Below are 23,899 nucleotides of genomic sequence, written 5' to 3'. Positions count from 1 at the left end.
TTTTGGCTACGCTACTGCGGTCGTTTTTCCATTTTTCAATGTTGACCAGCCTGAATGATATTCGGCTGGTGCTTCCAAACAGAAATGCCTAAGTGAACCTCTTTAGCTTTAACGTTGAAACAGGTGTACAGAACATTGCTAAATGTTGAATGCGGTCAGTTTGCTGTAACTTTCAGTTACTGCATGTTTTGGGAAACTGTTCCATTTAGTCATGGAAACAGCGTGGTTGCTTCGCTTTTTAACGCGATGGCGTTGAAGAGCTCGTCACGCAGAAATTACAGCGTCAGTGTGGGCGTCGTTGGTTGTGAGCGAAAAATTATTTTGTCCCTGACCGACCAATCGAGGAAGATGCAAATAAAATAAATAATTCCGGGTGCCTAACACAGTTTGTTTGCGTGGCAAGCAAGTGTTCTACCCCGAAGCACACTTGGCAAAACGGTGAAAATAACTTCCTGTGCTTGTATACATGCAGGGCAAGCTAACATTCATGGTTTACACGCATCGTGTATACAGACTTAACCTGAAGTGTCACCGCAATACTACCTGGTACAAGCTTAGACTGTTTTCGGGTGTCCGAAAATGATTATCATAGCCTCGTCTTTGTTTAAAGCAGGCCTCCCTTTACAGAAGGCACATAAGTCAGTGCCACATAGCGGGTGAATAGTTGTAAAACATTTCACGCCGGCGACTGCTCGCGGTTTCAAGCACGCACCCATTACACACAATGCAGCCGTGTGCGAAAGGTTCACCGACACAAGCCACTCTCAACCTTATCGATTACATTGCAGTAATCCACAACTGAATCTGTTCGAGTACTATCATACATAAAAGTATGCACTAAGTAGTTTAAGTACGCACTATAGGAAAAAGTTATCGCTATCGCGGTCAGATTTTCAGCGCGAAGCTTAGGATCCCCCAATTTTTTTAGGCTCCTTATATCGTCAATTCAAAGTCTCATCGCATTGCTGAACGCAGGACCTTCTGAAAAAAATGTGTGGATGATTTTATTTTCTTGTATTGTATTCTTGTAAAGCCCCGGAAAGAAAACTTTTTTTTTCTTTGTTGGACAAGTTCTTATCGTCGTCTTCTTTTTCATTCCCTAGTTTTCAAAGCATTGCTGCGGCGTCCTGGTACGGAGCGTTGTCTCAGCTGACACCAGCAATGAATTCTTCGTGGGCACACGGTTACTGTAAGGGGCAGTTGAGGGGTGCGTGAGACGCAGCCTATATTTTCTGATATCACATTTATCGCTCGCTTATTTCATTTCAGGAAACGCGGCGAACGAGACAGCCGCTTTGGATATAATGGTTCTGACGCAGCGTCCAGGCGGCGTGCATCGCAAGCGGCCCTACGAGAGAGGCACAAGTGCACGGCGTGTCCGCTGACCTCCCGAGGTATAAATCGCGCCACCAAGGCGCTGCCTCCAAAGAGTTTTGTTTTACTTCATTACGCGATGCCATGATGAAGGTCTGCGAGACGAATGCAGCAGACGATGCACTCGCGGCCACCGACTCAGACGACGAACCCGTTTTCCGGCCTTTGCGCCGCTATAATTGGACCGCCTTCCGAAAGAGGGGGCGACGTGCCACACTCGACCAAACCACACGCGGCACCGAAGCGCACCTGAATGTAGCCGCAATTAGTTTGCCACCACCTAGTGTAGGTTGTGAAAATGCAGCTTTCAACGAACTAGCACAAACTGCGCCTCAACTAAACGAGGACCCCACAGAGATTGCACACCCACCGCTGGCGCAGCGCGCTGGCAACGGCGGTGACGACAACAAGCCGCCCAGCTACGCAACAGCGCTTTGGATGACGTCACTGACCCTCGGCGTGCCTCACGTGTGCTGCTGCCCGGTGGCGTCGTCGTGCGGCGAGGGCGCAAATCACGGCGGCGAGTGCGGCATCGGGCCAACGCCAGCAGTTCCTCCGGAGAGCCGCGATGCGCGGGAGGTAACTGTGTGCGACGAGGATGCCGTCAGCGTGAGTTCAGTCGTCGCGGGACGCCCACCAGGGCCCGGGATACGAGCGTCCACGCTGGCTCGACACCGCAACGACGTCGTGGTGGGCGCCACCCGGCTGGAGCCGGGGCCGGCGCACCACGAAGTGCTCCCCGACATCTTGAACGCGCACCTGCCGCCGCCGTACGCTACACTGGCTCCTCCACCTTCATCGTCGGCCAGGCGACACCTACCACCGCCTCCGAGGCTTAGGCCGCCGCGCTGCGTTGTGGATACCGAAGTGGCGGAGCCCAAGCATTGCTGTGGCGTCCTGGTCACCCAGACCGTTAGCATCCGGTGGTTCATTGTGATGATCGCGTTCGTCGGTCTGTGCTGTGCTATCGTGGGCACCGTGCTTGGTGCGCTCAAGGCGACCGGACGGGAACACCTCACCGTCTCCTTGCTCATGATCGGTGAGTCCTCTGACATCTCCGTCGCTTTGTTTTGGCACGCGAACAGCTGGGCATGCTCCAGGGGGAGCGCGTGACAGCTGTGGCAGTGCATCAGCTGTTGCCGCCTCGCACCTCTCCCGCATGGTCTCGGGCATGCATGGTGTACGTCTCTAACCGCGTAGAAAGTTGGTGGGTGTAAGCGACTGTTCCAGAAGATTGGCTTTGATGTTGCTGCCACTGCGCCTGTGTTCGTCGTACAGACCGTATTATTTTTTTTCTTAGTAATTATCGGTGGCATGAAACCAGTTAACTGAATCGTTCTTTAATTGATGTAATGCTCGCTGTCAGTGTTTCTCGCCTTGAAGCACCATTATGCCTCCTTTCCTTTTGGCTTTTCACGTCTGCAGTGTAAGTCATGATTTAATGTTGAAGCGTTCTTCGTGGCACCCGCAGCCCGTGTGCTCGATTTCCCGCTCTGAGTGACAGAAGGAAGCCGCTCTCCAATCGCGGCTGCCATCGCCAGCGAGCCGGTCGAAGTCGAATTGAGGCCGCTTTGGCGAGAAACTAGGACGGGCCCTTCCGGATTCTACGAGCCGCGACTGGCCGGTTCGGTTGCTCGCTGCTTTGTAGCTCGCCACACACTGCAGAGGGAACGAACTCGGTTAGAGCAACGGTTTGAAGGCGCGGGGCTGTACACATAATTGACTGTTAGAAACAGCTACCTCTGTGCTGTGTTTAAAGGAATACTTTATGGGCTAGGTGACTGTATATAACTGGCTGATACATATGAGTGCCAGTAGAAACCGGCGAAGACAAGGCGTGGCTTCGTGTTCCTTCTAGTGTTGTTCGGTTCATAATTATTTGCTCTAACTTATTTGCCTCAGCCAGTCATGGATCGTCCGCATCAAGTCACACAATGACGGCGTAGTTGTGACGTGGCGGGTGCACGTTTGGGGTATCTGAAATCGTACAGTGTTGCCAGCAGTGCTCAAAGCGGTTTGCACATGGGTTTCACTTTAACTTGCGTTGACAGTCGATGCGCGCGTATAAGCAGCAATCGTGCTGCCACACACCGAAGCCATTTGGAGACAAGGACGCCATGCTCGATGCTGCCGTGCTCTCGTGAAGTGCGCCGCGTCCAATGTCTTTAGGATACCGTTAGCAAGAAGTGCTACGCTCTGCGATAACTTTTCTTAGCATTGAAGCGAAGGCAGCAGAGCCAAATGACGTGCATCCTACCGCCAGTGAATGTAGTTCCACAATAGCGCCCGTATTTTCAATGTGAAATATAGAGGTCCCTACTTTATTTTCCTCGTGGAGCTATTTGACGCAGATTACACCAGCAAGATATTCATATTTACTTTATAATATTTGTGGTAACTACGCGTTGCGGACGCACGAGAAAGTCCCGTCTTTTTTACGTGTACCTGAAACGCTAAGCGGCATGTGCATCTACATGAAACGCTGGTGTGGCGCCCCGGTCACTTTCCGATTGGGCACTAGACGCGTGCCCAATCGGACTTACTACGCGTGCAGAAACTCCGCTATATATATATATATATATATATATATATATATATATATATATATATATATATATATATATATATATATATATATATATATATATATATATATGTATATATGGTGAGAGAGAGAGAGAGAGACGTAGCGAAAAAGGAAGCGCACTGGCTCCGTTGTAAAAATGGAAGCGAGAAAGCACGACGTACGAGGAAACACTTTTATTGATCACATACGTTTCGGCTGGTGGGCCAGCCTTCGTCAGTGTGAGCATATATATATATATATATATATATATATATATATATATATATATATATATATATATATATATATATATATATATATATATGCGCAAACATCTCCGCACGTGGCGTCACGATTCCAAAGTGTCGTTTTCATATTTTGGTGCTATAGGCTCAATTAATTTTTTTTAAAACTTGGTACGTCTAGTCTATGGAGCACTAAAAGGACAATGTACTTCATTTCAACCGTTAAAACTACGTGGACTCAGTAGTCGTCGTCAAAATCTGCGACACCATGGTGTCTGGTGCGCGAATTGCAAGGTGGCGTCGCGGCGAGCATTTTCTTTTCGTGCGTTTTCTCGCTTACCAAACGTCTTCTCGTGGGAAGATTGATCTTCGTATCGTAATTGACTAATAATGTGAAAGATATCGCTTTTCTATTTAGTGTCCCTTTTAGCATCACCTGTACAACGCGGCTTGGTAAATCTCACTAGCGTGCAATTTTTTTAAAAGTCTAATCCACTTTATCGCGCTGTCAAGGGTAGGGAAGACTTTAGCCGACTGCCATTTCTGTTCATTTCAGTTATTTGTATATTACACAGTGATCAATTAAGATCACTTTTGAATTTCAAGCAAGAAGGAAACCAACTAATCTTGGTCCAGCTAATACGTCATAATGGATGCTCTTGGAGCGGCTTTGCAGTTAGTGTGATCGGTACATGTAATGAAATTCCCTGCATTGAGGGCGAATGAAAACCACAGCAAGCTGAGATTGGAAAGAGGCTCTGCTCCGATTAATCGTCTCTTCATGAAAGATCCCATGTAGCTTTGCGCCCTAACGAGGCCGGCGTGTTTACTTTTCCAGGAACGAGGGCGCCGTTCGTCGACGGCGACCGCTTTTCTTTTGTGCGCTCAAGGCGATCGTGGTTTCGCACCAAGGAACGAACCGTCCGATTTCGGAGCGGGGGCCATACACCTCCCGCTGGTTTCGGGCACTTGTGTGAGCTGCGATGGCGCCACACGAGCCAGCCCCCGTCTGGCGCGAGGTTTTCGAACTCCGCTGTGTTCGGCCGAGACGCAGGCCACTTTGTGTGGGTCCGAAACGGCGCTGTTTGATGCCAGCGACGCTGCCGAGGCAACACCCCGTTTCGCGTTTAGTCTCGCCCATTTTCAAACATGTAAATACAGAGAAGAAAAGAGCTCGCTCACTGAAAATATGCTTCACTGAATGAGACTACACAAACACATAGACAGGGCGGGTGCTATAGTTGCAAATCTGTATCCGGGACATTATCTTTAAAGACTGACTGAAATACTGAATAAGCACTCACTAAACGCATTGTTATTATGCCTGTCGATGTGGTTTGCTGTGCTTGAAATTTTATTACATAAGTGCATGAGGGGAGATTTACATTTGAACATCTGAAGCGCGGTTGCCTGAATGCGCCTTTGCAGACCGCCGTGGAGAGTGCCACATTGGTGGTACTTCAAATGGTGGAGCACGAAAGTTACACTGAGACATTTCTTTGGTATGGTCTGCAGAAAATAAGAGCGTTTATTTAGGTTCTTTTTACCTACGTGTAACCTCCTACCGGGGTAGTTAAATTCGTGCAGCTCGATGTGAGCTTTAAATTTTTCATGTTACTATGGCTGAGAATTGTGTGACACTGCATTTTTAATTAAACGTCAAATTTAACGTTAATGTACCGATATGTTCTAATTTTCGAAATGTAACGAGTTCCTTCTGCATTCAAAGAAGTTGTAGCGGGAACTTGTTCCGAAATTAAGAAGGAACGAGCCTTCGTTACTGTTTTAGAGGGACGTGTACAACTCTGCTGCTACGGCAGCCCTTTCAAGGGGAGAGTATGGCGTGTTAGAGGTAGCACTAACAATGTCACCTAGAAAAATACTTCAAGGTGGGACCACTGGAAAGGTCATTTAGAAAAATACTTTTCTTGGTGGCATTGGCGTTAGCGTATCCAGACAGCGCCCTCCCACCTCTCGAAAACAGAAAAATGTTCATTCCTCATGGTATGTGGAGATGATTGCTCAGGCGCTTGTCCTCACTGGTTTTAATGCAATTTATGTGGCACGGTCAGTGTTGTGACAGAACAGATGGTAAACGAGAAGCATCGAAGTATGGGCGTTCTTACAAGTCTGATGGGATGCGTGCCTTCCTTTCACGCGTAGCCGTCTGTGGGAAGCAGGTTTGTGCGGTCCCTCCTCCCCTCGCCGCAAATGCCGGTCTGGAAACAAGGCCACTCACTCGCAGAACGAGGGCGGCCTTCCGTGCACTGTACACGTGTACACCACCGAACGGCGCCGCCAAGAGAAATGGCCCCGTCGCGCGTGTATTCCGTTCATTCGAGTGTCAAGGCGCTTTGGTTGCCTTCCAAAAGCGTATGCTGGCAAGCTGTGAACACTGAGCAGCGAGTAGTGGTTTCTATTTATGTAGGATAAAAAAAATAAACCAAGTGGTTGTCAACGTTACTTGGCGACAGCTACCCCTTCCACTTGATTGTTACACACACACACAAAAAGATGCAAGAACAAAACAGTCGCTCTTCTCCTCCTCGAAGAATAATAAGTACTAAGTGATGGGCATGAACGTCCGAAACCCGCGATATGATCATGAGACAGCCTTGGGAATTTCGACCAGCCGTGGTTCGCCTTCACGCGGTGAGCATTTTCGCCTCCATATAAAATGAGGCCGCCGCAACCGACATTCGATCCCGCGTGCTGTACCTCGAACATTGGTAACTGTTCAAGACTCGGGCCACGTGTGACTTGAGGAAAAATCGGTCACCGCGTCAGGCCCGATCGAGGCCGCAGGGCGGCGCCATTCAAGTGAGAGTACGGTGCGGAAATCCTCGTATTCTTCGTCACTTGGCTGGGGGTCGAAATTAATGCCCGACAGGGGAGTATGGCGCCCCTTCGTCGGCTTTATCATGGCATGAAGTGACATTCCCTAATCACGCCTACTGCCCATCACTGTTCGGCTTGTGGCGTTGCGACTGTGTTGTCTGATCTTGGCGAGTCGATCGAACAACACCCGATCGGGTGTCATTTGTATGCTCGGGCAAGTATTTGATGCCACGTAACGTGCCATACGAGCCCAAGTTCAAGGTACCACTTGCGTTACTCCTTCGCTCGTAAACCCACCCGGGTTGGGTCTGAGAACTTCCGAATCGGTTCGCGTTCGAAGTAGCCGCGGACCGCGCTCCAACTTCAGTATCGTCGTTGGCGATGCGCATTAGGGTGGCTCGATGCTCGCGCCCCCGCTTAGGGTGCTGCCACCTTTTCTACTGCTCTTTGTAGTTCCTGCAGCGTCTTCGCCAAGCTGTTTGACATAACTAAATGTTATGGGCTACAACCTTTCGCGATAAGCTAGTGGGCCTCTACGCGCCAGAGAGAAACCTGTACGCAGCGGGAGTGATAATGGCGGCCGCCGCAGATGAGCGGCCATCGAGGCACTCCAGCATGCATAAAAGCACAGAGCGCTGTATCGATGACGCGGCCCTTAGCGGCGCACCGTTCGCACTAATTGTGAGCCGACGCTCATCAACCGCCTTCGCCGGTTCTGCCGAGGCCTCGGTTCATTGCGCGCCGTCCCGGCCAACAGTATGCGCGCGCCGACGCACCCGCTAATGAACGAGGCCGTGTTTCCGAGTTGTCGCGCGCTGAGCTCGGCATGCTCAGTGCACTTTTATTGGCCCACATGACGAGCCGCAATTTTCGTCACGCGCTCGACGACCACCTGAAAACGTGAATGGTTGGGAAAATGTAGACCTGTAGGCACGCTACGTTTGCTAACAGCGCCGTCGCGTTTCCAGGGCTCCGCCCAGTCCAAAGCTCGCCACCGCCCTCCACGACCATACGAACGCACGGGAGGCCCCTTTGCGACGCGCTATGCTCGGAGGCAGCCTTGCAGCTGCTCTGCCACGGGATCATATAGAGGGCGGTGCTGAGCTTTGGTTTGGGCAGGGCCGACGCGCCGTGGTGTCACTGCAAAGCGCCCCAGGAGGTCGACGGGGCCTACCGGTGTTTACCAACGTGGAAGGGTCACGGCCGTTGGATCAAACAGCGCACGGTCGTTAAAGTGGTCTATAGGGGGTATGCACTGAGCCTTGATCCGCACGGGGCTATTGCCGCGCCATGTTATGGGTCCGTTCATGCGCGCTTCCAGCTGTCCGTGCTTCGGCGTGCAGGAGATGTTCCAGGGCTCACTATACATCGAAGTTGCCGTACGGATCTCAGACACAGCACGCGCAGCAACATCCTCGCGCGAGAACCGCCAAACTGGCGACCCGGCGATCCTCGCGGATGACGTCCGGTGCATACCCCCTATACTCTGGGTAAAAAGGGGCGTCCGGTCCATCTAATGACAGTGTTGTGCAGTTATTGGTCGCGTGACCCGTGGCTTGCGCTGACGCCACTGAAATAGCTGCGTTAGAGTACTCACACAACCAACCTTTCATTATTCGTGAGAGACATACGTCGCTTCTCTTCTTTGCAACGGCTTTAGGGTCGGTGATGGTGTGCAGGGGGATGTTTCCAAAGGCGAAGTAGCGGGCAGTCTGCAAAAGTGGCGACTTTATGGGCGGTCACGTACATACATATAAGGAATGGGAAGACCCACGCCTTTAGGAGCTTCGCCCCTAAAACAAGCTTTTGTAATAAGTTGGAGAATTCGACGTTACGCTATTAGCATTATGTCACACCCGGTTGTTCTTTTGCTCTTCTAATCACTTCATTCCTCATATTAACGCGATTGCTTTCCCGAAATCAAGCCTGCCTTAGGTGAGTTTGCGATCAAGTCCCAAGCACCGGCCTTGGTCAGTGGTTTAATACTGAGCTGGCACGCTGCGGATCCGGGTTCGAGCCCCACTGTGTCCTTGATACCAGGTTTTTAAAGACGATAGTCTTTCTTTGGGACCTTCGACGCAACAATTTTGGAGTGTGTGTCTGTCTGTACAATTGTCTGTTTGTCCACTCTTTACGGCACCATCCGCAGTGCCCACCAATGATGCTCAAGGTTTAGCGTTCATACTTGTGCAAGTGTCAATTATTAAGCAATTGTTGCGCAAGTCTGCGGCACCATAACAACATGCTATTTTTACCGCACACAAGGACCCACTCATGCTACAACAATCACTAAACGTCGGCTTAAATAACGTTCATTCATGGTGTGTATCGAATCTGTTACTCATCAATCCATCAAAGACTAATTTCATGGTATTCCATTGCCCGCAGTTGTTTCCAAACGTCGCTTCATTAGCAGTAACGCTTGATGGACACTTCATTCATGCATGTTCATCTACTAAATTTCTTGGTGTGTTATTAGATAAACATTTGAAATTCAGTGAAAATTCGCAGGCCTTAATTCAAAAGGTGTCTTTCGGTATTCACGTGATCATCAAAACACGACCTTACTTCTCCACTGAAATCCTATTGTCTTTATATTACGCATTCATTCATAGTCACCTGTCATACTCCGTATCATCATGGGAAAATACATATTGGTCACATGTAAATCATCTAAAACGATTACAGAAGCAAGCTTTGAGACTCATTACTTTCAAACCATTTTCATCACCATCAGCCTCCCTTTTTAGCAACATGAACATTTTACCTCTCCATAAACTCTTTAGCTACAAATTTCTAATGATCATGTTTCGTATCCTTAATAATGAATTACACATTTCCAGTTTCTCGAGAATTACTCTTGTAAATACTAACGACACGAGGTTTTCAGCTAACTGCAATCTACTTCTTCCTAAAGTACGCACCAACTATGGTCAAATGACGGCAAGATTTTCATGCATAACACTGTGGAACATGCTGCCTGTCGATCTCAAATCATGCTCAATGTACTCTTTTAGTAAGCGCTTGAAGGTCTTATTGTTAAATGACTCATGACTTGAATGTTTTCTTTTGGGTTTCTTTGTTTCAAGCACATTTTCACTATTGCTCATATGGCCCTACGTTTTTGCACCATTTTCTTTTAAATATTGCCGTGATTTCATCGCTGTTTGCTGACTAAAACGCAAATCCTCTTTTTACTTTTTGTTAGGAGGTCCCCCTGACAGTTTTCACTTTGGGACCTCCGATTGTTCATTTGACATGCAAAAAATGTATTCATAAAAATGTATCTATTTTTGAATAAACAACAACAACAATATATATATTTTGCATGTGCATCTTTTACTAGAAAAGACATAAATAATTTTAAGGACTTTAGCGCTTATCACGCTGCGCTGACCATAAAACGCTTGTACGGAAAGGTGAGCGTTTCCAACGCTTTGCTAAGACGCGATGGTGGTGGCACCTACCCGTCGCCTCTTGTTCTACACCTTGTCACCTCTGAGACGGGCGCGCACACCCGTCTCAGAACCACGTGCTTCGGTTTACAAGAACGCTGCCAGGCGGCACTTATGTATCACGTGTGACGTGACTTGATGCGCTCGTTCGCCTCCGCTGCACGCTCGAGGCAATCTAACGCAGCGCCTCCAGAATACCATTCACCGATTTTCTTGCGCAGAACATACAATAAACGTTTTGTTCAATCTCTCCAGACGCAAGACTACCGTTTTTCGACGATATTCGCATATTAACATGCAGGTACGGGGCCATTTTTTTTTTAATTTCGCAATAGTGGTTCGAATACCGGTGGCGGCGGACAACTGCGGTGCCGGGCGTAACCCGAGTTGTGATCTAATGACAGCTTTCGCTGTAATATTGCCCCAGTGTAACGCAGTACCAAATGGCATGTTAATACAAACCGCCCTTCAGAAGGTTCGAAAGACCTTAGCCAACGTAGTTGCACTGGGCTCTGACCCAGCTTTCTAGATAAAGAAGCTTGACAAGGACTTGCAGCTCTTAAACCCCGAATTCAAGGTGGTTCACTCGAAATATCCGTGCTACATACTGAACAACGTTCTGGAAAAAGGAATCAGGGCGGGCTGGTTCAACGTATAGTTCAAGATATTGTTTTGTACTTTTCATCCAGCTTGAAATCGTGGCTGGATCTGCGGCGTAAGTTTGGTATGGTGTGTTTGACCATCAAGTTCTCTTTTTCTGAAGCTCTAGAAGATCTTTTGGACTACTGACGTGCCAACTTTTCTTTCTTGAGAAGCGATGAAGCCAAGGGGACGAAGTGTGAGAAGCTCAGGAGTCTTTTTAATGACCATGGTCTCAATCATAGAGGAACTTGATGTAGAAAGTATCCCAGAATGGGAGTTTGTTTGTACGCACTAACCAGTGAATGGCCAACCTAAAGTCATCGCGTCATATGTCATACGTCTGTTCGACCTCCTTGACAAGGATCAACTGCTGTTGCAGACTGTACCGCATACTGTCGAAAACTGGAGACAGACATTTGAGAGGAACTTGTACGCTGATCTACAGTATACTTAAGAATCGGTTACGTATTTGGTTGAAATTGTGAACCCAAATGTGAGGCTGCCTACGCGTTCGAAACTTATGTGCCTATTTTCAATAAGTGCTTCGTTAAAACTTACGACTTGAGTCAGCTCCTGAGCGATTTTGCGAGTGACATGATATAAGTAACATTGTCGAATCGCTGACGTTACGGAGACTTCGTAATGTCGAGCGGTGAGTGTATTGCCGCTGATTCTTCTAGTGCTTCCTCATCCTAGCGCTAACGTTGAAAGGACGTTTTCAAAGCCGAGAGTCGTCAATAAAAAGGGGCGCGCTTCGATTATTGACAACAATGTCGCAAAGTATGCTTTACAATAAGCTTCGAGCTAAAGTTTCATACAGAGATTAAGGGTGTTCGGTGTTCAGGTGTTTCGCTTGTGTATATATGTCTTTTGTCCATTCAAACGCTCTAGGAAAAAATAAAATGTACCTTGTGTGTTTTGATAATTCGGTATTCAGATATGAATTGATTTGAAATTTTCAGACGTTGAGAATTATGCAAAACTCCGAATTGCGGAAAATTGGAGATTTACGGGAAAGAAACTCCGATAAACGCCGTAACTCCGATAAAATCCCGCTGGTTTCTGAGAAAATGAACACCGAGAACATGGCTCCTTATTATTTATATATTATACAACGTGAAAAGAAAACATGTCACTGAACTGCGGAACATAAATGAAAGAACGCTATTTACAGACGAGAAAATATTCAGAATTTCATGAGAAGAACACGGCAAAATATTAAGTTTACGATGTCACGTTAGTGTTGTCTGTAGATTGCGTGCTGGTTCCTTCGCCATTCATGCAATGAGACCCAACAACATTCCGGTGACGTCGTTATTATACTTAGGCCAATTAATCGGCGCGCGAATAACCGCTTGATGTGACGTAAGCCGCCATGCCATTGCCATGACGCCCAACACAGCGGATTGCCAACATGGCAAACTATAATATATCAACTGCCAATAATTGTCGCGCATTGGCGTTGGGTGGAAAGTTTAGCGGGCACATCATCTCCAAGCGGACGAAAGCGGAGGCTGAAAGACGCAACTATCACCTGAGCGTGAGTTACATAGCGATCTCTTTTCACTCCTGGGACTTAGCGGCACTGTTCTCCTCGTCGCCATGTCTGTTGTCTTGCCGCATTAGTATATAGGGAGGGCGAAATTTATCGAGAAGACGCGAGTTGCAACAGGTTCGTTCCGAAGTGCGCGTCAAGTCTGCCAACACAACTGTTTCCTGAGCGGATGCATGGTATCAGAATCTCGCCTTGTTTTCCAAAAGGGCTCGTGGTTGCTTGCGTGAACGCTACCGCATAAAACCGCTGATATTCAGCTGTAGGAAACGTCAGCTTCCGAGAACCAATGAAGAAACGACCGCCTAATTTCTTTTTCGTTGTTTTTATGAACCCTACGTAACAGGTTGGTGGTCCGTTCGAAGAAAGAAGAATGTATGAGGCGTATCCTCGAATGAATCGAAGGGAAAGAGCAAAGCGTGCTCACGTAAGAAGTTGTCGGAGACCACTCCCGAAAGCGTGCGTGCTTTCACCGTGCTCGACAGCGAGCCGTTTGGGGCTCCGAGCGGTGGTGAACGGACGACGACCTGAAATAGGTTTCGACTGCTCGCTGCTTCCGTTTCCGCTTGACGGACAGCCGCTTTTTTTACACTCGCCGTTCGTCACAGGTCGAGGGGAGTTATGCTTTGGAGCATGAATCCGTCGTACCGCGATGGCGCACAGAAAGTCGTCGTGGTAGGGGTATTCGAACAGCAGCGGACGGGAAAAATGCTACAGTAATGGAGTCCATATATAGTTGCTTCACCATTCGAACGTGATGGTGCTGTTAAGTGTGTACCGTTGGGCGAGTCTGTGCATAGCTTAAAAGCCAACTTCGGCGATTTTTCGACCATGTCAAGGTAGTGATATTTCTATGTTCCTGAGACGCTCTTGTCACGAGCCCAATAGCTGAAATGCTCAGGAAATTTGAAAATAATTTATAATAAGCAAAAAGGAGCAATACCGAAACCCAACCGGGCACCTTGTCTGTGTATGACGTACTATTAGGTAAGAACCGGAGGCCGTATACTGGTCCCGCTGGCGCGGAGTACGAAAACTGTGAAAGCCAGGCCAGCGAAGCGCCAGCTATAAAGCAGCACAGAGGAAGGAGGAAGAAAGCTTCTCTGTGCTATACCCGTGCCAAACACCACCGCAGTCGCCTTGTGGCCAGCACAATAAACGCTGTAGTGGCCGAAGCAGCGATGCCATCGGCTGCGTCACTATGACGTCATGCCAAAATCGCCGTCACACAGACAGTTTTGTCAATAATTCTGGCTAGCGAGGTGAGCTTTTCGAGGCAATCTTTAAAATTTATTTCCGAGCAATCAGTGCATCGCTCAAGTCTGTAATTTGGCACAAATGACAAAAATGGGCGTAAGAACGTACCTAGTGAATTTCACTAAGATTCTTTGACCTCGAAAAATCGCCACAGTTGGCCTTCAAAGGGACATTGAAGTAAAATAACAATTTGTGTCAGAGTGAGAGCTCAATTTATGACGTCAAAACGACAATATTGTCGCGAAGGCAATGTCTCGCGGAAAGCTTTTTTCTTTTTCAGGTATACAGCGGGAGTTGGCTCTATACCAGATGCTCTTGTTAGAGGCGCTATTTAACGACCTGTCTCGAGGAGGGCGCCTCGACGAAGAATGAGAGTCTGAACAGAAAGGGCTGCACCCGATCGGTCACCGTGCGCTTCGCGCGCCAGACCAGGCACTGCGTCGTGCTACCGACCGGGCTGCAATAATTAGGTGCCCTTCTCCTATTCTAACCACTACCACCACCACCCCAAACGAGCGAGCCGCCGCTCGCGCCCTCCGGGGCGATCGGGGAGCGACGTTTGAGCACTCGTTTGCGCGTCAAGGCCGTTTTAGAGAATGTGCCCGTTTCAACAAGCTGCTACAGTTTTTTTTGCGAGGCAGGCTTCACGGGACCATGAAAACTTGTGTTGGGATTGGTTATCCTCGGCTTGCCTGATTGGTCCGCGCACCGTGGATGCTGGAAAACCCTATTTAAGCAGCGACTCGGGCCCTTTTTTGGGGTGAGCGGACTCGGGGTCAACAGCGCATCTCACCACCGGAGACCAGTCATGCAAGCCGACGGGTATGACATCATTTTCCATGTATTGTATATCTGACTTAGTGCATTGTGTAAATTTAAGTTGTATTAGAAAAATGAGCCCCCAATGAGTGTCCCCCGATATCATCGTGTCGACTTGTCATCGCTTGCCTGTGCGGAATTTATCCCACACTTCTTCGTCTGAATGGTCATCAGTTGCGTCTATGGCTTAAACAACCCCGAAGTTTCGCTACAATATTATCAACAGCAGTGCCCTATACTTACAGAGATATTAAAGTAAATGCACGAGAGCACATGCGCTACGCGTAGGACATCCCAAAATGATCCCGATGACGTGAGTGGTACCGTCTACAATTAATCACTGGTAATATAGCAGCACTAAACAAACAACCTTCCGTGCATCAAGAGACTGAACAATGTGCTGCTTGTTTGTTTCTGTTTCATTCATGGAAAAAATAACCGCCGGAGGTTAGTACGAGAAATGACGCGAGTGGTTTAAAAGTTCAATTTTCGCCTGGTTGAACTTGACGGGTAGTGTCATCTAGCGGGGCGCAGTTGAACCAAGCACCAAGCCATAGAACCCGATTGTGCAGTGACCGTTGTTGTTGCTGTGGCTAACGCTACTTTCGTCCAGCTGCTACTAGTGTCGGCGGCCACGCAATAAAGCCGGGCAACATTGTGCTCGCGAACAGTGACGTGACACGTTCAGCTTTAGGCGCGTAAATTCAAGTGCACTAACCCGATGCGGACCACTGAAACGTTATTTTACTTCAAAATAAGCACTTCCTTGGCCTGAAAGTAACACTACGAGGTTTCTGGACGGCTATTTCAACTATCTACGTCCACCTAGTAGTTGCCTCGAGTGCCCCTTTAACGAAATGTTTGTTGCGCAACTAAGACCAAGGGCCCCGCCATGGTGGTCTAGTGGCTAAGGTACTCGGCTGCTGACCCGCAGGTCGCGGGTTCGAATCCCGTGTACGACGTCCGTGTACGACGTCCGACAGTGTACGACGTCCGTCTTGCTTCACGCCGGTGTCGGAGGTTACCATTCACGCCAGAACGTATTCGTTCTCGGGGCGGAGACTTGTTGCATCCTTAAGCAACATAACGAGCGCGACTTTCGCAGTGAGCTCTCGCTATGGTGAGATATACTGGTGGAATTGCCTTAATGACTCTTTACAACTTCATTCCTAATGGTGTGCTCTAGTCTGTTATTCGTCAGAACGTAGACGTGCGTGGATTGAATGCCGAACGCGAGGGTGCAGAGTCGGTGTCACCACTGCCTGCTCCTTTTCACACCGCGGCGTAATGCATCGTTCGACATTTCGTTTCCAGTCCCACGAGCGGCACTTTGTGTAATCTGGGTCGTGCGAGCTACCCCGCCTCTCGCCTGCGACTGCAACGTGTCGGTGCATCGCCGCCCGATGTCGCTGATCAGTTCCTTCGGGGTGTTTCTCAATCCACGCGCCCAATTCGCCTAGGGCAGGGTGACAGAAGCGGATGATTCCAGGCTGTGGTGTCGGTGGAGCTCGTGGGTCGTTGCTCGCTGGCGGCGTGTTCTTGTGCCACGTTCATCGGTGCTCTGTGGTCTTCAGTCTTCGCCATTATATCGTCGGGACTGAGTCGTCTGGCATAGAGGAACAAACGAAGAAACAAAAAATATTTCAGCTTTCTTGCAGTATTCGCCCAAACTCGGTCTGTTTGGCGGCACTGGATACGCTTCCGTCTTGGAAACCCGACTTTCCCTTCCTCCTTGGCGAAGAGTGACGTTCAGCGTCAATGTTATCTTGCTTATTCCGCTATCGCGCAGAATTGTCATTTCCTCTTAATATTCGAGCATATTCGTGGAGTCGCTCGTGAAATTTCCTTGTCACTTAGCTTCTATTAGCGCGGCACATATGAAAAGGAAAGAGGAAAGAATACAGAGACGTCAAGACAGGTAGGCGCTAAACTTCCAACTGTTTATTTCATGCACTTGACACCCATCTTATACATGCGTAGAAACACGACTCATCTTGCACATGGTGACATCCCAAGAAACGTCATTTCCTTATCTGTCAAAGCAATCGAAGGTGAACTCACACACAAGTTCCCCATTTTTTCTATTGCCTCGGCTTCTTTGATCTCACGTGTCAGCTGATTGCGAGACCGGCTGATAACGGTGCAGCTATACAGATCAGGGGAGCACCCACACCCCTTGCAGTGCGCCGCCAAGAACCCTCCCGCTGAAAGTTTATTTCTCGCGTTGTAAGCATGTTCCCGCAGTCTATCATTAAGACACCGCTTAGTCTGTCCTATGTAATATCTTCCACACGATAACAAGAACACGTACACAACGCAACACACACAATCTACATATCTAACCTGATGTTTCTTATCACATACTAAGCGAATAGAACTAATTGGGCAGGTCAACTTGCAAAGCTCCCCTAGTTTTTTGGGGGCTGAAAACACCACACGTACGTGAGCCCGCTGGGCTACCTTCTTCAAGTTATGAGAGACAGTATGCATATATGGGATTACGCCTATTCTGCTACCCGAACACTCCAACACTTGTTGCCTATCTTTCTGTGAAACTTTGAGGATACGCTCAGCTACAGAGACCTGCAGCAGAACAGGGTACCCTGCTTCGGTGAGACGCTTACTCTGAGTTATGAAACTGTGTGCCATTTTGTGATGACACGATTTTGCTAGGGCGTTTTTAAAACACAAGTTTGCGATTCCTCTCTTTATAAGCTTAGAGTGCGCCGAGACAAAAGAAAGCAGAGGCTTATTTGCCCGTGGCTCATACGACCAGCAAGTGTGATTTCCTAGAAAAAACAACCGGATATCCAAAAACCGCAGAGAGGCAGCTTGGGGGAGCTCGCAAGTAATTTCAAGGGGTGCAAGACATTCCTTAATCGCTGGTAATACTTCTTCAACCTTTGCTTCTAGGTCAACTGGTGTACAGTCCATCAAAAACAGGAAATCATCGACAAAACGAAAAGATTTGCACACTGGAGTGTCGTCTAACGTTGAGGACAAGGAAGTGCTAAGGCTGGATAAAAACAGATCACTAAGAATGGGTGCTATGCACGAGCCGATGCATACACCGTTTTTTTGCAAATACAACGCGTTGTCCCATGAGATAAAAGTAGAGGAACTCGCCCGAGCCACAACACTTTTGATCCTTGTCACTTGTCGCGGTATTTTTGTTGGTCATTTGCATTTTCCCAGAAAATGTAGTGATTGTAGATCAGCACCTTATTTATCAGTAATGCGTTCGTCAATCACTTTGAGTGTTGGCATGGAACGTGCAAGTTGGGGGAATCAATAAACAACTTCAATAATGCACTGGCAAACGTGCTTTCAACCGAATGAAGACTGCCGTGGTGACCATGTTAACAAGTAATTATCCTTTTGTTCGCAGTTCCGCCTTGTATCGCGATCACCGAAGTGGTTTTTCAGTTTGCCTTCGCACTTCAGTCACAGTTTTTATGTTATTACAAAATATTTTGAAGAATCGAAAATTTCAATGCATTTCCGAATCTTTAGTGTTTCTCCTTGAATGTCGTGCTGCTTTTTTATGGGACTATTTTTTATGCTTCTTTACTTGTTAACTCGGTAGCATCTAGCAACTGTGCTATAGCGTCGCCTCATTCCCTCGTCGATCCGGCATCACCATGCGGTTTTTCATTGGGGCCTAGTACGCGTGTTGTCGGTGTGGTATAGTGTGGGCTACTGTTTATGTAACTGCTGGCTAAGCGAGCGCCTGCTCCCTGCGCCGGGAACTCGACTATCGGTTCTTGTTTGCCGGCCCTTTCGGCAAGGCGTCGCCACGACGATAACAACCTGATTTTAAGGATTATGCCAGCGGGATGTCACGTCACCCTGAAACGTATCCAAACAAAATGCAATTTGGCCGTGTGGAGACCACTGCTCCAATATCTGAGGGGGACGTTGCCTCCCGGTATGGTTCGTACGTTTGTTCCATGATATATATATATATATATATATATATATATATATATATATATATATATATATATATATATATATATGGGGGGGGACGTAAGAAGGTAGCGATAGTTGGTAGAAGCCGAGAAGTGACTATGGAATAAACATGGCGTATGAGCCAGGCGACGTCGCCCATTCATTATAGCGTCTTATACACACACACACACACACACACACACACACACACACACACATATATATATATATATATATATATATATATATATATATATATATATATATATATATATATATATTAGTCCAGCGCGTTGTGTAACTTATAGCGAAATGACGCATCATGGTGGCCACACTTCGGGCACTTGCGTAGTCTTCTGGGGAGAGAAGGAGCAGCGACGCCCTCCTCCTCGACGCTTGGCGGTGTTCCTTTTTCCGGGTCCGCATTGCGCGCGTGTTGCGAGTCTTTGCGACGCCGTGCGGACGACGCTGTAGTCTGCACTCGAGCTCCTGCTGAGACCATGATCGAGCGAGAAATTGTCATCCATGGTAACGATGATCGAACAAATGGGTTAACGAACCTCACTCGGGCGTTTGTGTCACGCGCGGAGGTCGGCAAACTCATTCGTGAGTCTCCGGATCACCAATACGATGAGCACAACCAGAGTGAAGACACAGAGCCCTTGTTTTTTAACGGCGCTTGTCTTCTTCTGGCTGAGGAATGTTTTAGAGCCCGAGTGATTCCAGTGGAGGAAACCATTGTGCAGTCTGAGTGAGCCTGAGCTAAATATATTTCTTGGGTGAGTGTGAGTTCCCCCATTTTTTCTGTTTGCAAACCTGTGCTCACGCGTCAACATGATGCATGTTTTAGGCATGCCGTATTGCACGCTTATTGCCTCGCACTCTGTCAATGCTTTTCTGTCTCGGCGCTGTAACGAATCTGTTGCTGCACGGTCGCATTTATTGGCGAGTAGACTGTGTCGCCGACAGCAGGCTCTTGCGGGCATCTTTTTCTGCAGGTTTTTTTAAGACATTGACTTGTCTAAGCGTGTGGGAGGCAGTCGATCAGACGCAACGCCGTGATTCTTCAGCCATCCTTAACACTCACGTTCGGTTGCACTGTTTTTCGGCGTGCTTAATACTCAAACTTTTCTTTGTTAGTAACCATACAAGGCCAAGGCTCCCTTCTCAGCTCCGTGCGATGGGCAATCGTAGCCACATATAATCCACGTCCGCCCGCGTGGCTATTTATTTATTTGATTATTCATATTTACAATGGATAGCTTAGTAACGCACTAGGCATTACGGTGATATATACACGGAAGCTCTCTGAAAACATCATTTGACCAATACGTAAACAGAAATTCTGCAACTCAACATCAGGACGAATCAGTCCTTGCCCTGCAAGATAAAATGTCCCGAGTGCGTGATTGTTTCGGCGGCAGTCGCGCGACCGAGCCAAAGCTTTGCGATCAAGTTAGCCACTTGCGGCTCACCTTGTCGCGCGGCCGGTGCTGTCGAGATCTTTCGAGTGGCACCCTCTCGCGTGTGACGTCAGTTTGTGGACTCCGCTCTCAACCGCGCTGCAGCAGCTGCTGCTCCTGCGCGGACGGTCTGCTTCGGGCAGGAACTTTGTCGAACGAGTAGCCTCGCGAGGGTCAACCAACGTGCGCAAAGAATGTTTTCTCGAGTGCAATCAAGAATTTGTTTATTCGCAGCCCAATCGACAGGGCCAAGAAACCTCTTAGATGGCCAAGGAGCACGCCGATGCCGCCGACCGCATTGCTGGTAAGCTGAAACTATGTGTGAATGTTATCGCTCGTCATCTGCAGTTTGCGCCGTGCGATACTAATTAGTTAGGGTGTTTCTTTGGGCATTTCAATGGGCGTGCCTTTCTCAATCTTCCACAAGCACGTAATACAGCTTGCGAAACGCCGCGGTGTCTCATCGACGGCGTGGTGGTGTACGACGCGGACCACGTTGTTCGAGACCGTCAATGCAGATCGCATCACCGTCGCAGCTGTGGTCCTGCGAACACGTGGCCTTGTGAACTCGCCTCACAACGCCCCCATCGCGATCGAGTGCTGCGCAATGGTGAAGTGCTGCTCTGTGTGCTTCGTCCAGCCGTGGAAAGGGCGATAGCTCTCACAGCAATATGAAAGAGAAGGGCACACCTGCCCCCCTTTTTAATATTTTTTTTTTTGTGCAGAGCAACGATAGCGACAGTGAACACGACGATATGCGTGAGAATCGCTACGTTCTGCCACTCCGGCAGAAATTTGCTAACAACACGCGAGATAATTACTGATAGCAGCTGTTTAAATTGCTGCTTCGGCACTCAATGGCATCGACTTGAAACGAAAAGCAGCATCAAATTACCGAATTCAAGATAATCATGCTTGGATTGCACTTATGATCGTCGGCCGGGCGCAAGCCCGTTTGGTATCGCTGTAAGAGGAGGCAAGAGAGAGTGCAGGGAGGTTGAGCAGACACATGCCTGGTTTGCTACCCTACGCTTGGGGAATAAGAAGGGGGAGTATAAAAATGAGAGAGAGGGGAAAGAGAAGAGAAAGACAGAAAGAACTGCTTAGTCAGAGGGATCACGCGTGTCCAGCTCTGGCACTTCACAAAAGTTGAGAGGAGTCTTGAGGAAAGTGCTGGTGTAACTCGGAGAGAGGGCGAGTTCCGCCTTATGGCCCCCCAGCGCCGAGACTCGGCGCCGTGACCTATCTCTATTGGGGGCGCACAGCTTCCTGTGCCGACGTACTGCAGCGCATGCGTGGCTAGGCGTTGTGCACCTCTTGAGCCGTGTTTTTTGGCATTAAAACCTACGAGCCAAATATGCCTTTCCCGCGGTGTTGAGCGAACGGGAACACTAGCAGAAAAATGTTAGCCGTCGTTTGTAATTCACTCTAGCATATTAGTGCATTTCACGTAGAGGACACAGGTGGTTACGCCCCACAAAACCCGCAGGCTAGCCATTCCGGCTTCTCTGTTGGTGCAACGCTTTTTTTTTTTCCTGTCTCGAATTCGGCGTCCACGCCGTGCGCCGCGGATAACCATTTTGTACGAGAAAAAGTCCGAGGGGCGAATTTTCCCACCAGGCATCGTTTCTCCGCGGTTCGTGCGCCTCTTTTGGAGAGCGCCAGCACGTGCGGGGTTATGCGTGTGCCTTAGCAGTGCCACAGACGGTCGAGGCTGGTGTGCGTATTTTCCCGTTGCGCCGCTGTGTTGGTACGCATACGGTGGAGCCGCCCGTGGACCGTGGCTAATCCTTCCTCTGCGGGTCGCCTTTTCGGCGGCGGCGACCTTAAGAGACTGGGGTCGCACTTGGCCCCTCGTTGCGGCCGTGCACGGCGATTTGTTCGCTTCCGCAACGCTCCATCCACGCCGCCTTCGCCTGTCGACATTGCGACCGTTGTGAGGCGTCGCGGAAGAGGTGTCGCGCCGCTCCGGGCAGACGTGTCCCCGTCGACCAGGCGGTCGTGTCCGGAGTGACCCTGTCAGTAAACAAGGGCGCTCTTCTTGCGACCCGACTCGCGAACCCAGCTCAGGTCTCTTCGAGTTGCTCTCGCGCAATTCTCACTAATCTCTTGTAGCCTTTCATTTAAAGCGCACGCACATAACCTGCATTTGTTATGCTGAATGGTTTTGCCGGGAGTGCTGTGTAACGGGTGCTAGTACGGCCAGAACGCTTTTTTTTTTTGCCTACACTGTATTCATTGTCATCATTGGATAACACTTTACGCTATACAGGCGAAAGCACCATGGCCGGTAAGTGCTCAGAATTAGTGGGAGGTGTACCGACAGCTGTCGCTTTCCCACCCATAGGAAAAAGATCCATTATGCCCCGTCCAATCGCATTTGCTTGTTGTCGTGAGGTCAAGCACCTTTCGCAAATCTCAACCAGCGTTTCGCCATACACACACATGTATGGCTGGTTTTTGGTTAAATAGATAGAGAGAGAAAGAACAACTACTTCCACGCATATATTTCAGAACATTCCATCACTGCTCAGGGAGACGGGATACTTTAGGCAGGGGCAACGATGGTTTAATTGTTAGTGTGCCTAATAATAACATTAGCAGTGAAAACGTATTTATGGTCACAAAGGAAAGAACCCAGCTCGACCGCCTTTCACAGATGAATGCATAATTCTGGCTTGTATTCATACTTGGCTTGCCACCGAATGCTGAAAGCGCCGAAAGTAGGTTCTCCATACTTCACATAGAGCGCACAAAGCACAGCGTTCGCAAACAATCGCGGAATTGCGGAGCGCGTGCCTGATGACCGCCTTAAATAGGATTGGCCCTGTTGCATGCAATGGTAAAGAAAAAAAAACAAGAAACATATTTTAAATACCCCAGTAATATAAAGGACAAGCGCATCCACGTATAGGATGTTTCAGCTCCCCTGCCCCTGCAAAAAATATGTCGTTCATCTGTTTAGCGCAGTTATCGTGTGCTCACGATAACCTAATTTCTTAATAGAGAGCGGGACAATTACTTACGCCTGGCGTACTCCAGGAACTTTCTTAAAGGCGCCGAGAACTGATTTTTCTCGACCCATTCTTTTTTCACAGTATGACAGAAAGCTCATCCTTCGTAGTCACAAGAGCACTTAGTTATTTTACAAGCAGTATTTTTCTATCTGAAAGGCTTTAAAGGCAACTTTATCTTTGCCCCAGCAATGCTGAGAATTGATGGCGATGCCGCCAGCCCTTAATGTTCGTGATTTGTGAAAGCTGTCGTCGTTGTGCTCTTTTGCGGGGGTTGCTCCTGCTACTATATGCTTAGCCACCTTTATTTCGGACTTTACAACTGTGTTTCAAAATAACAGGCAGTTAAATGAGATGATGTGGCACTAAACACCTTCCCTGTAATTGTGCCGCGTTGTGCGTGCCGGCGTCGTTACTCTCTCGATACGCCAGCCAAGCCACCGAAAACGTCACTACGCGTGTGCACGGCCGCGCCGAGTAGCAGCGAAATGTAGGTAGGAATACCAACTCGCTTCGAAATCTCATCCGCCTGGAAACTGCGTGCACGGTTGCATGAGCACGCTGAAAAGTTGCTCAAGACGAGCTGAGGAGCAAAAGATCCTTACGTCAGGCGAAGGCAGCTTCAGCGTTTTCTTGGCACGGCGCCACAGGTCATTTTTGAGGACTCTCAATGAAAAAATATAAGTCCACCTAGAACGAAATAAACAGGCTTGGTTCGAGTCA

At 48.6% G+C, this 23,899-nt stretch overlaps 1 protein-coding gene across 1 annotated transcript in view; it reads left to right on the top strand.

Moving 5' to 3' along the window:
* The first annotated feature begins 2,029 nt into the window (after positions 1-2,029).
* LOC119179012 (uncharacterized) overlaps positions 2,030-23,899 on the top strand; it is a 296,890-nt gene continuing 275,020 nt past the window's right edge. The window contains exon 1 of the mRNA XM_037430096.2: positions 2,030-2,413. Within this exon, the coding sequence (XP_037285993.2) occupies positions 2,311-2,413 (103 nt within the window). The 5' untranslated portion in view covers positions 2,030-2,310. The remainder of the gene's footprint in view (positions 2,414-23,899) is intronic.

This window comes from Rhipicephalus microplus, chromosome 7, assembly GCF_043290135.1.
Source record: "Rhipicephalus microplus isolate Deutch F79 chromosome 7, USDA_Rmic, whole genome shotgun sequence".
Taxonomy (NCBI): Eukaryota; Metazoa; Arthropoda; class Arachnida; order Ixodida; family Ixodidae; genus Rhipicephalus; species Rhipicephalus microplus.
This window is presented reverse-complemented; position numbering and strand designations above follow the sequence as displayed.